Source organism: Echeneis naucrates, chromosome 9, assembly GCF_900963305.1.
Source record: "Echeneis naucrates chromosome 9, fEcheNa1.1, whole genome shotgun sequence".
In the NCBI taxonomy this organism is placed as follows: Eukaryota; Metazoa; Chordata; class Actinopteri; order Carangiformes; family Echeneidae; genus Echeneis; species Echeneis naucrates.
In genome coordinates this window covers 21,894,033-21,910,934 of record NC_042519.1, presented here as the reverse complement: position 1 = coordinate 21,910,934, position 16,902 = coordinate 21,894,033, and the positions used below count along the sequence as shown (strand labels likewise).

Below are 16,902 nucleotides of genomic sequence, written 5' to 3'. Positions count from 1 at the left end.
TTGTTTTTGTTTTTCATTCTTTCACTGGGATCATTGAGGTGGAAGATCGTCCTTCCTTCTTTTATGGAAGGAAATAGTGAAGCTCTGAGTCGGCTGGATCAAAGGTGGCCTGGGTGGAGGGAGGCAGGATTCCTCCTGTTGAGAGAAAAAGAAAGGAGGGAGGAAATAAAGAAAGGAAAAGACATCCCAACAAGGAAGCTTTAGAATTAAGAGAGGGGGTACAAGAGTGAACACAAGAGCTTAATGCCTACAAAAACCCTTAGTGAAGGTGAGAGAAGGTTATGTGAGGAAGCAGCATAAAGTGGTGGTGAAAGTGTTTTTTGGGTTTTTTTTTTTTTTTTTTTTTTTGGACGAGGGGGGGTGCTCTGAGGTCTGTGGGGTGTTGGTTGTGGGTAACGCACAGACCGTTAAGCTGAAGAAGGAAGGGTGAGCTCAAGCAGGGGGAGGGGTTTAACCGCTTTGCTTGAGATGTAAATTTGTCCCCGTTGCAAGCCAGGCCCGAGGCGAGGGTCCCCTCTTTTCACTTCTGTACATGGAATAGCCATGGAAACCCCACTGAGCGCCATTGAAATGTCTGATTCCTGCAGTCTGGGGGTAAATCCCTCTTTGGCCACTGAGGTGCATCATGTGTGCATGCGCTCCTGTGTATGCCTGCGTTTCTGCTTCACCTTTTGTGTGGGTATGCATATGTGTGCATCTGAGTAAGAAATTCATTCATGGAGCTTTTTATTTCCTTTATCCTTTTTGATTTCAGGCAGGAGTGCTCTTTGGGGAGCTCTAACCAAACTGTTTAGATACTCAACATCTGCATCAGCTTCTAGCAAATAAACACAATTTGAGCTGAGGTTTGTTTCCACTGTTGGAAATTGGCGGTTCTGTGGACAGAAGCTTCTGGTTTTGTTTTCCTCTATCCATCTGTAAACAGCTGATGTTCCATTTTTTGAGTATCGAAGCTTCTTCTTTATGTTGATGGGGTTTTTTTTTTTTTACCATTGATTGTGCAGTTTTTGTCTCAGACTGCAGATCATACTGAATCCAAAGTTAACACAACTCATGTTTAGAAGCTTCTGCTGAAAGAAATGACAAAAAGAAAACACGCAAAACATTTTTGGTATCTCTTCTTTACTCAAAACTCTCAATGAAAAAATTAAAGGCATTATCTTAATTGTTTTCCAGTTTTAAAAATGATTGACTAATTGTATTGTCTGATCCTCTACCTGCTAGAAAAGAGCAGCAGGACAATTCAGACCAAAATCCATGAATGAACAACTTATTACTAATAGATTTCCAAACATAAGGGGTAAATATCTCACTAATATCTTGTAATAGATTGTTTCTTATTTGAGAATGGCAGCAATTCATCCTTTTTCCTTCTTTTTTTGGGAATACTGCAGTTAAAAATGCTGGTAATTATCAATAGTTCATTTATCAAGTTTTTTTTTTTATAACCAGGCACCCTGCATAGTGCAGGGTCAAAGGTCAAGCTGACTCTTTTTAGTTGTGGGTGGGGAGCGAAGGGGGCAGTGGAGTTGTGGTGAAAGCAAGACGGGAGAATGCACATTGTGATGGAGAGGTTTTGGGGGACAAAGGAGGCAACAGGCTCAGTTTGGCTCAGATGAGGCACTGAGCAGACAGGGCCTCCTTTGTCTTTCACCCCGCGGTCAGGAGGCCTCGCAACTTTCATTCTTCCCTCGTTTCTTTTCCTCTCTCCCCCCTCCCACTTTAAGTGAGTCGGTACCCCCACTCTCCCTTCTCCTTTTGGAGTTGTGTTGAAAAGAAGTGAAAGGGAAAAACAGGGAGCTTGTAGTATTTCGCACTCGTTAATTAACATGCAGATTTCTGATTCGTTGAGAGCTCTTATGGTACGGGCTCGGGATTATCAGCGGGGCTGGTTTGAAATGGTGAGAACACAGTAATCATGTGACACACACACAAAATACCACTCTCTTGTTTTTTTTTTTTTCCAGGCTTTACTGGGAACTATTGCCAGATGGACATTGATGAGTGTGCCAGCACGCCGTGTAAAAATGGCGCCAAGTGCACAGACGGACCCAACAAGTACACTTGCGAATGCACTGAAGGTATGCAAGTTTTGCCAAAAGCTAAAGAAGTGTCAACAAAAACCTGAAGTGGGAGTATAAGTTTAAGTTTGGAAAGGAATTAAATCTGTGAAGTAAACAATTTCAAGAACACTGAAGTTCAACACAAATTAATGCATCAGCATAAACAAGAAAAACCCTCTTTTGTCAGGCTACTCTGGGAGGCACTGTGAGACAGACGTCGATGAGTGTAACTCTCACCCTTGTCACTACGGTACCTGCGTCGACGGTCTGGCCTCCTTCAGCTGCGTCTGCAAGCCCGGATACACCGGCCGGCTGTGTGAAACCAACATCAACGAGTGTCTGAGCCAGCCATGCAGGAATGGAGGCACCTGCCAGGACAAAGAGAACGCCTACATCTGCATCTGCCCCAAAGGAACCACAGGTGAGGATCACACACATTTCCAAAAGAACAAAAAACAAAACATAAAGAAGTGACATACGAATTCACTGAGAGCTAATTTCTTGCAGGAATCAACTGTGAAATAAACATCGATGACTGCAAGAACAATCTTTGTGACTTTGGGACCTGCATCGACAAGATCAATGGCTACGAATGCGCCTGTGAACCGGGCTACACTGGTGAGCAACTTGAACACAGATTGTCTCCTCTTCTTTTCCTTTAAGTTTGGGCGGAGGTGACTTAAACATGGCACCTGTCTCTTGTGACTAATTGACAAAACAAGAATTTAAGTCAGATCATTGGAGGATAGGAGGTGTGGACAGAGCAGTGTGATCCTGATGGGGAGGGTGACAGATGGCGAGCGAGTGAACACGCTCCTCTGAGGCTCGACCGGTGTCACTTTCCAGCTCCACCCTGTCCCCAACCTGCTGCTGTTAGGACACGCAAGCTGCCCTCCTGCAAAGAGAGGGGACACATACACACACAGTCACTGGGGATTTGAGCAAGAGAAAAGATTTCCTGAAAGATTCCTGAAAGTTGAGCTGTTAAAAGCTCAGAAGCCGGTCCCTGCTTTAAAGCTAAATGGGCTGCCTTTATGTTATGCGTGGCACCAGGCTGAATGGCGTCAATGCCTGAAGTGGCCTACAAAGGGGGACTTAAAACCCCTCATGTTTCTGGAAATTGATACATTCACTGCTCTCAGATATAGATGCCATTGTGAGGTGGCATTGTCTGTTGTTGTTGCATTAAAGGTGTTCAAAAAAACGCACTTAAAATATGCACCAATAGAAGTCACTGAACTGTAAATATAGACATATTGATTCGAAGGCAAACCGCCCTCTCCTGTGTCGTAGGTACCATGTGTAACATCAACATTGATGAGTGCGCCATCAACCCCTGCCACAACGGTGGCACCTGCATCGATGGCATCAACAGCTTCACCTGCATGTGTCCAGAGGGTTACCACGATCTGACCTGCTTCTCCCAGGTCAACGAGTGTCTCAGTAATCCCTGCATCCATGGCCACTGTGAAGACAAGATCAATGGGTGAGTCAGTCTGCCTGCACCCGTCGCCCATTGTTTTCAGTCTTGATGCTAAGCAAAGCTAACTGGCTGTGGCAACGTAGTTATTGGCAGCGATTTTAAATTATTAGAGAAGGTGATGAGAACAAAACAACTGAATCAACTTTATACTACTCCCATATCTTTACATAAAAGGAACAATGGATGGTGCTCTATGGCCAGAAAGGGAATAAAAGAGTCATAAAAAATTTATTAGTTTATGAACAGCTGAAACTATTGATTGTTTTTGTTGGCTTGGAATAAACCCTTCATGTCTATATAGAGATTGGGGTATGTTGCACACAGCCCCATAGAGGGCTTTTTATATTTTCCAAAACTACCTTTAGGCCACTGTCGGCTTTCCAATACACTTGCAAACTATTTATTTGGTTGCAATGGGCAACCGTGCAACTGCGTCCTACGCACTGGTCCATGAAATACTGAGGAAACAGCTGGCAGCTGATTAGCAGCTTAGCTGTGATAGTTAGCTTCAAATACAAAGAGTGGAACAGTTCTTGTAGTCTAACTCCATGTAAAACTATTCTTTTAGCAATGATGCATCTGGCAAAAGCTATTTGAGCACTAATGGACATAAGAGTGGAACCTTTTTTATTTCAATCAAGATCTACCTGATCATTAAAACTTGGCCTCCACAAATATCTGGTGGTGGATTATAAATTGGAGCTAATTGAGTAACAAAGGGGCGACTTTATCACTGAGAATTTCCAACATTTTGTTCCTGTCAGCTATAAGTGCCTGTGTGATTCTGGCTGGAGCGGCAAAAACTGCGACATCAACAACAACGAGTGTGAATCCAACCCTTGTATGAATGAAGGCACCTGCAAAGATATGACCAGCGGATATGTTTGCACCTGTCAGATGGGTTTCACCGGTCAGTATTTGCGTGTGTGTGCGTGCCAGTGTTTTGGTTTGCGTGCTGTGTCTGTCATTCAAGCTGCATTTCCCTCCGTGCCACTTGACTGTTGACCTTAAACTTAAACCGAAGTGTAATAATAACCCCCCCCCTCTGACCACAGGACCAAACTGCCAGACCAACATCAATGAGTGTGCATCCAATCCCTGTCTGAACCAGGGGACGTGCATTGATGATGTTGCAGGCTACAAGTGTAACTGCGTCCTGCCTTACACGGGTATGAAAATATTATTGAATGTATCTGATATGCCTATGTGCTGGTCTGGTGTTCAGGCATTTCCTTGCCCTGGGGTGGGGGTGGGTAGCAGTTTCCACAGGTTGTGTACTTTAAATTATTGGACAATGATTGTTGGACGAAATAACTGTCGAGTAGAGTTCAACAGCAAGACTTCCTCAGGCCTCAAAGACATCAAACCTCTGACTCACTCTCCTCCTCTGTGATCGAAAAGCATCCCAGATAATGGATCTGGAAAAATATTTTCATGTCACCCAACATATTATTTAACAAAACAGATGATGAGAAGGAAAGGCTAAGGGCAAATTTTCTTGGATTTTTCGAGTCGTCTTTTTGGAAAAATCCACAGGATTTTAAATAATAAAAAGCTTTTGCTTGTGCTGGGGTGGGAACGGGGTGCTTGACACATTTCCTGTTTGCCTGCTTCCTGTCTCACAGAACAGCAAATGGGTTCACAATAGCCGGAAACTGGAGCCGGCTTCCTGTACGAGCCATGTGTTGTGGAAACAGATAGGGAAATGTCTCTGCAGGCCTCTAACACTGACAGAACCTGGCTAAAATCTTCTGATAGCACTGATTGAAAGATGATTCTGTGTCCATTTTGGTTGGGTTATCTCCAAGTTCATGACTCCTACCCGATTACACACAGTCACAGTTAAGCACAGTTTGCGATTCATTTTGATTAAAGGCGTGCTCTATTACAACTGACAGTATTTATGTCTCACAGGAGAGAACTGTGAGACCGTGATGGCTCCCTGCAACTCTGAACCCTGCAAACACGGAGTGTGTCGGGAGTCTGAGGACTATCAGAGATTCTCTTGTGTCTGTCCTGAGGGATGGCAAGGTAAACGTTCATGTCTGCATACCTGTTTGTTTGTTATTGCTTTGTCACTTCAGCGTGCAGAACTCCGTTAAAGGAAAAAAAAATTCTGATTAAAATATGTGTTTATATCCAAAATAAAAAAAAAAAAAAAGTGCACCAAAACATCATCTCTGTTTTTAATTCATTTTAGAAATAACTGGTCATCTTTGGTTTATGATGCAAAAACTTTCATAAATTAGTATACATGAATATATAAGAAAATATTATGCATGCATTTGACCAGCACCTGACCTGAATTACACTGATTTCGCTCTCATGATTAATAACACAGTTTGAGAATATGAACATTTCACACAAATAAAAAAAAAAAAAAAAAAAAAAAAGCCTAAAGTACCTTAGGACATTAATTGTGTAGAAACCACAACCATTTACTATTCTTCCTTTGGCTTCGTTAAAGAAACTTAATATCCTTTTATAGCCAAAGTTCATCGTCAATGCACATGTTTTGTTCCTTTAAAGAGAAAGTGAAACATTTCTTCCTTGTTTTCATTGTCTCGAAGGCCAAACCTGTGAGGTGGATATCAAAGAGTGTGTGAAGAATCCCTGTCATAATGGAGCGACCTGCCAGAACACTTTGGGCAGTTATAGCTGCAGCTGCAAACTCGGCTTCTCTGGACGCAACTGTGAAACCAACATTGATGACTGCCAGCCCAGTAGGTTCTTCTTTTAAGTCTTTTCTCTCACATCACCACCAACGCTGCAAAAAACACATTGGCTAAGTTGAATACTCTCCCTCCAGACCCTTGCAGCAACGGAGGCCTCTGCAAGGATGAGGTGAACGGCTTCCTGTGCACCTGCCTGCCCGGCTTCAGGGGGACGGAGTGCGAGGAAGACATCAACGAGTGTGAGAGCAACCCGTGCAAGAACGACGCCAACTGCACTGACTGTGTCAACAGCTACACCTGTACCTGCCCGCTCGGCTTCAGTGGGATCCACTGTGAAAATAACACTCCGGACTGCACGGAGAGGTACGGAGCTCACAAGCTCAAAGTAGCATAATCAAACTCCACAGCTTTTACTTTGAGAGATAAGACACAGAGGGGAACACGGGTTACTGTGTGTGTTTACACAGATCAGGGGGTGAGGGCATTTGTTCACCTCAGCAGGTCCACTCTCACCCTCCTGTGTTTGTACACCCTGTGTTTGTTGTCCAGTACTGCCCTCCCTGGTAGAACATTGATTTGCATCAACTGTCTTTATAATCTCCTGTTTGCAGCTGTCCCAACATAAGATGTAATGATGTTCATTAAATTAGAGTTTTCGCTAAAATATGAGAGTAGTTTCTCTCAGGATCGTCCGTGCAGCTCCCATCTGGGAAAGTAAGCTTGTTTGAAAATGAGTCAGGGCGTTGCTACAAAGAGTCTTTTGCTCCTTAGTTCACTTTATGTGGATAGACCCAAATTTACCTGCAGCTCACATAATGAGAGTTTCATTGATTTTTTTTTACCTCCTCCTTTTTTTCCTAAAAAGCTGCGGAATGCTTATTGCATATCTCATAATCTTTTTACTTTCTTAAGCTCCTGCTTCAATGGTGGCACCTGTGTGGACGGCATCAACGCCTTCACTTGTTTATGCCCAGCCGGCTTCACTGGGAGCTACTGCCAACACGACATCAACGAGTGTGACTCCAAACCCTGTCTGAACGGTGGCACCTGCCAGGACAGTTACGGCACCTACAAGTGTACCTGCCTTCATGGCTACACCGGACTCAACTGTCAGGTGAGGAGAAAGAGGGAGAGGGGCTTGAGTTAGACTATAGCCTGCAATTCCTCTTTTCCATTGTCAGAAATGCTCAACACTGAAATATCGTTATTTAAATGCTCTTAAAAGTCCAATTAGCACATCAAAGCTCACTGCAGTATTCTCCTGAGTAAAAATAAATATCAGAATGATGCGGCTTGTTTACACAGCACCCAATAAGCAGCTGCTACATGTGATTATGTTCCTGTTTTCCTGTTCCTTCCAGAACTTGGTGCGTTGGTGCGACTCGTCGCCATGTAAGAACGGAGGGAGCTGCTGGCAGAGGGGCACCACCTACAGCTGCGAGTGCGAGACTGGCTGGACGGGCCTATATTGTGATGTCCCTAGTGTTTCTTGTGAGGTGGCAGCCAAGCAGAGAGGTAAGATGGATGTTACCTTTTGAAATCCCCTCTGTTTCTGACTGACTGAGAATTGCCCTGATGATGAAACAATGTCTGTGTTGTTTTTCATATATTTTTATATTTTTGATAGGACTGTACGTTTAGCCAGGAAAAATACAATTCCATTCTTCTGTGCACTTCTTGTATGGTCTTAATACAGAACTCTTCACTGTGTGAATTAAGTTTTTTTTTAAACAGTGCCAACCCTCTTCCTCTCTTTTCAGGAGTCAGTGTTGCCAATCTGTGTCATAACTCGGGTCAGTGTCTGGACGCAGGAAACGTTCACTACTGCCACTGCCAGGTCGGATACACTGGGAGCTACTGTGAGGAGCAGGTGGACGAATGCACCCCAAACCCCTGCCAGAACGGAGCCACGTGCACCGACTTTTTAGGTGGATACTCCTGCAAGGTAGGAAAGCTGCACACAGCGGCTTTAAATTTTAAAGAAAATGGAGAAATCAATGAACTGGGCAAGCCATTTTTGTGTTGTATCCACTGTGTATCCAGTTCATGTTGTACCTGAAGGTATCATTTTAAGGTTTTAATTCAGTTTGATATTTCTTTAATATTCTTTTTTATTGCAAACACAACTAGTCTCATAAGTCGAATAACTTTATCGAACTTGCATAGCTTGTTTTACAAGTTTAAAATGTGTACCTTCAGTTTTGTCTTGGTGAAAATGCTTCAATGTAGAGCACCAATCATTCTAGCTAAAACAGCACTATGTGCTGTAGTCTTAATGAAGCCTGTTTATAAATAGAAGCTCGGTTATGTTAATCTCCCCTGGAATAAAGGATCTGCTGGCCTTGGCAGGATGGAGGCCAGAAAACAGCCAGGTAAACAAAAACCATCTCTGTTTCATGTCAGACATTGATTAAATCCTTCCTCTCCTCTGTCCTCTTTTTCCTCTTGCTTGCCTCTTCTTCCTCTCCTCTCTCTCTCGTTCCCTCCGTCTCTCAGTGCATGCCAGGCTACGTGGGGACCAACTGTTCGGACGAGATCAATGAATGCCTCTCCCAGCCGTGCCAGAATGGGGGCACCTGCATTGACCTGATCAATACCTACAAATGCTCCTGTCCCCGGGGAACCCAAGGTCAGCAGACCCCACGCACACACCTCCACACCGCTCTGCCCATCCTTCCTCTTCTCCCCCTCTCCACGCTTCATTAATTAGGGCTTAACAGCACCCAGGGCATGTCTGAAAAACTCCTCCTCCCATCTTGCCTGCATCCCTTCCTCTACTTGTCAAATACGCCATCGATTTTTCTCTCAGACATGAAGGGAGTGTGCGTTGTAGGTCAGCCTGAAGTGCTGGTGGAGTTGGGTCTATCCCAAAAGAAAAACACGTGTTCTTTGAGATATTTTAATGAAAAAACTGTGACATAAAGGTAAAAGAGAGCTATATCGTATTATCATGATTTTTTTTTTTTTTTTTTGCATTTTGTTTTTTTTAGGAGTCGTTGCTGAGAATTAATTTGTGTTAATTAAATTAACACAAATTAACCCTAACCCTTTTTTACAGGAATTTATGAAATCCTTCCTCACTGATTTCACATCCTACAGCTGTTTTTTCAAAAAAATATGTTGCATCAAAATTCTGTTAATTCATGACCCTTTTAATTATTATTAATGTTTTATTTCTGGACATTTCAACCCTTGCTATTTTCATTATAACATTGTAATGGTATTAAAATTTAATGAATACAAATGTTTCAACAATATTTTTTTAAAATTGAGAGAAACAGTGAATTTTACCCTTAAAAATGTCAGTCTGAGATATTAAGGACATTACTCACTGAAACAGAACCAAATGAAGCTTGATGAGATGAGAAAAAGATTACACCAACAAAGATAACAGTGATACAACAGTCTAAAATCTCACCTCTCCGGGCCATCTCCGCCTGCCGTTCCATCCTCAGGGGTTCACTGCGAGATCAACATCGATGACTGCAACCCGTTCACCGACCCAGTCACCAAAGAGCCCAAGTGTTTCAACAAAGGCAAGTGCGTGGACGGAGTCGGCGGCTACCACTGCACCTGCCCCGCGGGGTACGTAGGGGAGCGCTGCGAGGGAGACGTCAATGAGTGTCTGTCCAACCCCTGTGACCCGCGGGGAACGCACAGCTGCATTCAGCTCACCAACAACTACCGCTGCGAGTGTCGGACCGGATACACAGGTAAATGGCTTGAGGTCAGAGTGGTAGCTGGAGGGGGAAGTTGGCCTTCTTAGGTTTTACTTACCACATTCTCTGATGACATTAGCTCTGTTCTTTGTGTTTAAGTCACAAGTTCTTCTGTTTTGTTTTGGGCTCAAGTAAGATGTTCCATCCCAATGATGCAGCTTTGTTTTTTAAATTTTTTGGCCAATCTAGATTTTATTTATTTATTTTTTTAAGCTGGGACCTTCTGCAGTTCAATAAAGTCGTCAGTGCTTCCTGATTGGTAGCTTGCAATACAAAAACCTTCAAACATCAGCTGTATCTTTGTCATGTTGGTATCTTGTCAGCACATTTACACTGCTGCCATAAACAATATATCTGTCATACAGTAACATTAGACAGCTTATCAGTGTAGTTTAAAAAAGGAAAAAAAAGAATTGCCAATAAAAATAAACTTGATTTGAATCATTGGAAATGTGAGGATGTTTATCTGTTTTTGTATGAACGCCGCCGTAGGTCGGCGCTGTGACACAGTGTTTGATGGCTGTAAGGGAAAACCGTGTCGTAACGGAGGGACCTGCGCTGTAGCCAGTAACACACCACATGGTTTCATCTGCAAATGTCCTCCTGTGAGTACACACATACACACTCTTGGCCTTCATGAAACAACCTTTCATTTATGATTTTTTTTTTTTGTATTGTTTATCACATTGCCATCAGGCGTTTTTTCCTAATGGTTATTTATTTGCGTCTGACAGGGCTTTACTGGCTCTACATGTGAATATGATGCCCAGGCTTGTGGCAACCTTCACTGTCGCAACGGAGGCACCTGCGTGTCTGGTCCCAAGACTCCCAAGTGTATGTGCACCCCGTCATTCACGGGGCCCGAGTGCCAGTACCCCACGGACAGCCCCTGCAACTCAAACCCCTGCTATAACGGCGGCACGTGTGAAAACACCTCGGAGTCTCCGTACTACCACTGCGTCTGCCCGGCCAACTTCAGCGGCCTTCGTTGCCTCATCCTGGGAGGATCGGACCGCTTTGTTACGCCACCGACGGAGGAGGAGGCCATCTGCGAGGTCCCAGAGTGCGAGAATCTCAAGCACAACAAGTTCTGCGACTCGGACTGCAACAACCATGCGTGCGGGTGGGACAACGGCGACTGTTCGCTGAACTACAGCGACCCGTGGAAGAACTGCTCAAACACGCTGCAGTGCTGGCAACACTTCAACGATGGGAAGTGTGATTCCCAGTGTGACAACGCCGGCTGCCTGTACGACGGCTTCGACTGCCAGAATTTGGAAGGACAGTGCAAGTTAGTGGCCTTTCTGTCTAAATCTTCAAGTTAGTGTTCAAAACATCTGGTTAGTTTATCGATGTTGTCTGGCCTGCTACTGAGAAGATCACAGAGATAACTGAGAGTGGCCACTAAACGGATAAAAACATAATGTCAAAACTCTCTGTTTTTATATTTAAATAAAAAAATTATGGAATGCTTTCCAAAAAAATAGTTCAACCCGTTTTTCAAAGTGGCAGGATTTTGTTTTTCCAATCAAGTTTAAAGACAAATTTTTAATTAATCTGAACTTTTTATCTGTAGTTTTATAAATGCTGTAGATAAAAAGTTGATATGTTCTTTCTTGTGTTGTGTTCATTACAGTGGCAGAATACCACTGAAATAATTTTTATTTGTCTCCTTTTAAGTTTCTACTTGTGTGTCTTTTTGCCAACTTAACAGTTTTTAAAAACAATCGTTAAATTTCAGTCCTGTCTGCTTTTTGTTTTTAATTCAGCCCGCTGTATGATCAGTACTGCAAAGACCACTACGCCGACGACCACTGTGACCAGGGCTGCAACAACGCTGAGTGCCGGTGGGATGGCCTGGACTGCGCCAACAACATGCCAGAGAAGCTAGCGGTGGGCCAGCTGGTCTTGGTGGTCTACATCACGCCGGTGCAGCTCCTCAGCAACTCATCCAGCTTCCTGCGGGAGCTGAGCCGTGTCCTCCGAACCAACGTGATCTTCAGGAAGAACGGCAAAGGTGAGATGATGGTATATCCGTACTACGGGAGCGAGCACGAGCTGAAGAAGTACAACGTCAAGCGCTCGGTGGACTCGTGGTCAGAAGTATCCGGCAAGGTGCTGAACGTGTTGAAGAGGAGCCTCTATGGTGCGACAGGAGGCAGCAGGAGGGAGCGGAGGGAGCTGGATCACTTGCAGATTAAAGGGTGAGGAAAACTATTAAAAATTGTTCCCCCTCCTGGTTTCATTTCATCTTTAGTCTTTGGTTCAATGTATGTGCTGTCTCTTTGATCCCCTTTAGTTCTATTGTCCACTTGGAGGTGGACAATCGTCAGTGCTTCCAGCAGTCCACCGAGTGTTTCCAGAGCACCAATGATGCTGCAGCCTTCCTCGGAGCTTTGGCCTCCAGTGGCAAACTGGATGTTCCCTACACCATTGAAGCTGTTTTTAGTGAGTATGCCTTTTTATAAAGAGTTGAAATGAAGGTATTTACTTGTAAAGAAAAAGTATTTACAGATTGGCACAACAGATTTTTTTTTTTGCATCTTTTACTCAAAACATGTTTACAAAAATCACAATTGGCTGCCAAATGAGTGAATGTAATGAAGTCACAAACTCTTAATGGATCGACATAATGTTGGTTTTTGTTCTTTTTAAACAACAAAAGCTTAGATTAACTCTAGTCTAGTCTTTTAAATCGTTTTCACCTCAAACCAATAATTTAGCTTTGATGCCGATTTGATCACACAACTCAAACAAGTTCAGAAACTCTGATTGATTTTGATATGAGTGCAAACCAAAAGGTGCCTGCAGCTGTGGGGGGGGGCAAAGATGCAGGTGGAAGGGTAAAACATATGCATCTTGTTTTGTCTGGATGTAACATTATGGTTATTTAAGGCCCGACTGCACACACATACGTAAACCCGAATGAATAACACACGTGCTCTTTCACGCTCACCCTCAAACTGAAAAGTAGCTGCTGTGCCCTCTGGTAGGGTCTTAACCCTACTGCTCTTTGATTGTGTATTTGTTATGCAGCAGTGAACAAATGCAATTGTGAATCTCATGGCCTAAACAATCAATCCTTCCCTGGTTGTGTAAATCCACTGGCTTCAGGCTCCAAAATGGTTAATTGCTGCAAATCAACTCATCCAATCCCTTACTTGCCCATTATAACACTCTATATCTGTCTCTCTCTCTCTCTCTTTCTCAGACATGTACACATATACATCCACAGATAACACATACGCATGCACACACACACACACACACACACACACACACACACATGCACACAGACACACTTCATCCCACAGTGTGAGGGGCTGCTGCAACCTTCACCTCGCTGAATGTAATACCAGGACTTAATGCATCTCCAAGGGTTTAGGTTGGGGGAGTTTATCATTTCAAAATCGTTAGTGGAAAAAAAAAAAGAGAAGGGGAAAAATTGATCGGGAGTGTGCTAGAAGTTGGGAGTCTTTGTTATCTCGAAAATCCTAATAAATCCTTCGTCTTTACAGCTTAAAGCGCGTGCAGTAATTTGAAGTTCATTAATCCCCCTCCTTTTTTTCTCTTAAAGAAGAAATGGTAAAGTTGTCTCCTAGTACCCTCGGTTGAAAAGGGAGAGAGGAGGTGGTGATGTTCTTTCTTCTCCCCCCTTTTTCTTTTTATCACGCCCCATCCCCTTTTTTTTCCTTTTTTGATGAAAAGTGGTTAGCAATTCTGATTATTACTGAATAGGTGGCAGAAGCTAGCTTTACAAACGGTGAGGATCGGCAGTCAGTTTCTTGGTTGTGCTGCTGGTTGCGGTGGGATTTTTGGAGAGGGATCCGCGGGGTGAAGAAGAGCCAGACTAGACCTCCTCCAACACTCAGGCTTTGTCCTGGGTGTCCTGGTCTGTCTTCCCCGCCGGCCCAAGTCTGTTCCCTGGCCCCGTTGACCATGCCGTCCCTTTTCCTACCAGGCGACGTGGACCGAAAGATGTCTCAGAACCTCTACCCAATATACTTGGTCCTGGGCGGCGTAGGGATACTGGCCTTCCTCGGAGTGGGGATGGTGGCTGCCCGAAAGCGCCGCCACGAGCATGGGCGCCTCTGGCTCCCCGAGGGCTTCAAGACCACAGAGACCAGCAAGAAGAAGAGACGTGAGCCTGTCGGAGAGGATTCAGTGGGATTAAAGTGAGTTTCCGTTCATTCACCAGTGGTGCTCGGTGTCATCGGGTACCTGTTTCCTCACCAGTCAGGTGAAGGGCTAGTTCTGAAGGACAAAATGGGTGTAACTGGTGATCAGTCAAATTTGGTAAAGGGGGGTTCTGCCCGGATCATTAATGATAATGATATAGCAGGTTTAGGTCCGCATTAATTGACTTGTAGGGGCAGAGGGGTGGGGTGTGGATTAAATCAATGCTTTTGTTTTTCGGTATTGCTGCACCATTAATGGTGAGTGGCTCAGAGGAGATGTGGGCAGTAGAGTACGGAGGATTTTCACTGGGCTTTCTGCTCCATCGCAGGCCACTGAAAAACACCTCAGACATTTCACTCATGGATGACACCCAGAATGAGTGGGGAGAGGACGAGCCCTCGGATGCAAAACGCTTCAGGGTAAGGAAACAAACGCACCGACTGAGATTTTCAGGATTTTGTTTTCTTTCTCTTTTCTTTTGTTTTTCAACTTGAGCGGCAACTTCTGGAATTTTAATGGGATTCGAAAACTTCTTTCTTTTTACATTTTAGTTGTTTTCTCTCATTAAAACTGTTTTCCATTTAACTGTGTAATGACACTGATGTCATTTGATTTAACTTCAACCCCTCCTGCTCGGTTTCAGCCATTTTAACATTTTGCTGTCGCCATCCTCACAGTTCGACGAACAGGCTATACTGGAAGCGGACGACCAGACTGACCATCGACAGTGGACGCAGCAGCACCTGGACGCCGCTGACTTGCGCATCCCCTCCATCGCTCCCACTCCCCCTCAGGGCGAGATCGAGAATGACTGCATGGATGTCAACGTCCGAGGACCAGGTTGGTCACTGAGCTCGTGTATTAAGAAAATTTCTGGGATGTCTGTGCTCATCGATATGGATCTAGTTTTGATTCATTGGATGACTTGGACGACTTGGTTGTCTTCATTAAGATTGGATAAAGAAAATTATAATAAAAGTTTTTATCTATCTGCAAAACCCAAATTTTACGTGGAATTCCAAGAAAGACAATATATATTAATAATATATATTACTGCCACATAAAATGAAATATGTTTTTTTGTTATCTCCTTCCTTGGAATTCTTATTCTAGCTTTGTGAAATCTTATTTAGCGGATTAGTAATTCTTTAAAATCCAATTGGAGAGATTAAAGTCAGAAATGGGAAAAATCAGTTTCTAGTGAAAGAGCTCACAGCTCTGAATGTGTGAAATAGATATTGCAGATATTGATCACTTTTAAAGGGTTCAAGTGAAAGACATAACTGTTTCTAGTTACGTGTGTGTATTTGGGTTGATTCACACATTTTCTGAGCTAATATTTTACTATTTCTCCAGTGTGTGCCTGAATTGATCCATGCCTTTTCTGAGGGAACGTTTCACATTTCTTCTTGTGCGTGTGTATTTGTGTGTGCAGGTGCGCGTGTGTATGTGTGTGTGTGTGCACGCATAATCGTGCGTGTAGGAGTTGCTAAAGCCCCATGTCCTCAGGGTAAAGGATCTTCTTCAAAGCAGCTGGCTGGAAGCCTGGTGCCTGGGGGAAAACACTGATTCCTGATCAGATTAATCATTTGACCAGTTATAGACTTCTGTTTTGTTTTATTTTTTTTTCTTTTCTATTCAATGTAAAAACCAATGAAAGCATCAAATGCAAAAAAAAAAAAAAGAGAGAAAAAAGAAAAACTATATTAAAAATGTTTTAATGTGCCAAATTCTCAGAAGAAAAGCTATGCAAAATCAAAGTGAAAGGGTTAACAAACTTGAGAGCACACTTTTTCCCCTGTCACGGATCGATGCGCTTGAATCGACCAAATCTGCCAGATCTGGGGCTTGCTATCCTTTTGAAGAGGAGAAAACCTATCCAAGTCAACTGACTGCGCTGCCGCTCACAGTTAGATATTAATGCTTCGTTTTTGCAGCAGCCTAGCTTTAGCAAGCCCTGGCCTCTATCCCCCCAGCTTCACTTTCCTTCTGAAGCTTCTCCTGTGCTGAGGCCTTGATCAGAATCCATTATTGGAAAGAGAGAGCTGTGATGATTCAACCCAGCCAAAAGTGTCAAATCCACATTCGATTTGTTTGTTGCTTTGTTTTGATCTGCCTGCTGCTTTGAAGTGCAGGCTTTTGTCTTTCTGGGGCAGTTTTACTGGGCCTGTGCTGACCACGCAGCCCGTCTCTCAGAGATTTACCCTCCTCTGTCTTTCCATCCAGATGGATTCACGCCCCTGATGATCGCATCCTGCAGCGGGGGAGGTTTAGAAACGGGCAACAGCGAGGAGGAGGAGGACGCCTCTGCCAACGTGATCAACGACTTCATCTACCAGGGTGCTAACCTTCACAACCAGACTGACCGTACAGGCGAAACTGCACTCCACCTGGCTGCTCGCTACGCCCGCTCTGACGCCGCCAAGCGCCTGCTGGAGGCCAGCGCCGACGCCAACATCCAGGACAACATGGGCAGGACGCCTCTGCACGCTGCTGTGGCAGCTGACGCCCAGGGGGTGTTCCAGGTGAGGTCTCGTTTGGCACGGATATAAAATTAGAAAAAGGTTGATCGGTCTCTCTTTGATGAATCCTTTTCCAGTTACTGAGAGGTGACTATTGTTTAATGTTTCTTTTTATTGGGCTTAAGACAAAACAAGTCATATTTTAGGAAGCTGTGATGGATTTTCAATCATTTGGTGTGTAGTTGTCAAGTTATCTGTTGTGGCAGACCAGAATGTCTAAATTAGGTTAATTAGGTTAAATCTGAAATCTGAAATGAACAA

At 43.9% G+C, this 16,902-nt stretch overlaps 1 protein-coding gene across 1 annotated transcript in view; it reads left to right on the top strand.

The window, feature by feature from the left end:
- notch1b (notch receptor 1b) overlaps positions 1 to 16,902 on the top strand; it is a 38,380-nt gene that overhangs the window by 18,339 nt on the left and 3,139 nt on the right. The window contains exons 10-31 of the mRNA XM_029509754.1: positions 1,968 to 2,081; positions 2,251 to 2,484; positions 2,571 to 2,681; positions 3,357 to 3,549; positions 4,311 to 4,456; positions 4,602 to 4,715; positions 5,461 to 5,577; positions 6,117 to 6,269; positions 6,356 to 6,584; positions 7,134 to 7,335; positions 7,583 to 7,736; positions 7,982 to 8,166; positions 8,718 to 8,850; positions 9,677 to 9,934; positions 10,433 to 10,545; positions 10,675 to 11,231; positions 11,710 to 12,144; positions 12,240 to 12,388; positions 13,902 to 14,115; positions 14,448 to 14,538; positions 14,797 to 14,959; positions 16,346 to 16,644. Coding sequence (XP_029365614.1) covers positions 1,968 to 2,081; positions 2,251 to 2,484; positions 2,571 to 2,681; positions 3,357 to 3,549; positions 4,311 to 4,456; positions 4,602 to 4,715; positions 5,461 to 5,577; positions 6,117 to 6,269; positions 6,356 to 6,584; positions 7,134 to 7,335; positions 7,583 to 7,736; positions 7,982 to 8,166; positions 8,718 to 8,850; positions 9,677 to 9,934; positions 10,433 to 10,545; positions 10,675 to 11,231; positions 11,710 to 12,144; positions 12,240 to 12,388; positions 13,902 to 14,115; positions 14,448 to 14,538; positions 14,797 to 14,959; positions 16,346 to 16,644 — 4,364 coding nt within the window. The remainder of the gene's footprint in view (positions 1 to 1,967; positions 2,082 to 2,250; positions 2,485 to 2,570; positions 2,682 to 3,356; positions 3,550 to 4,310; positions 4,457 to 4,601; positions 4,716 to 5,460; positions 5,578 to 6,116; positions 6,270 to 6,355; positions 6,585 to 7,133; positions 7,336 to 7,582; positions 7,737 to 7,981; positions 8,167 to 8,717; positions 8,851 to 9,676; positions 9,935 to 10,432; positions 10,546 to 10,674; positions 11,232 to 11,709; positions 12,145 to 12,239; positions 12,389 to 13,901; positions 14,116 to 14,447; positions 14,539 to 14,796; positions 14,960 to 16,345; positions 16,645 to 16,902) is intronic.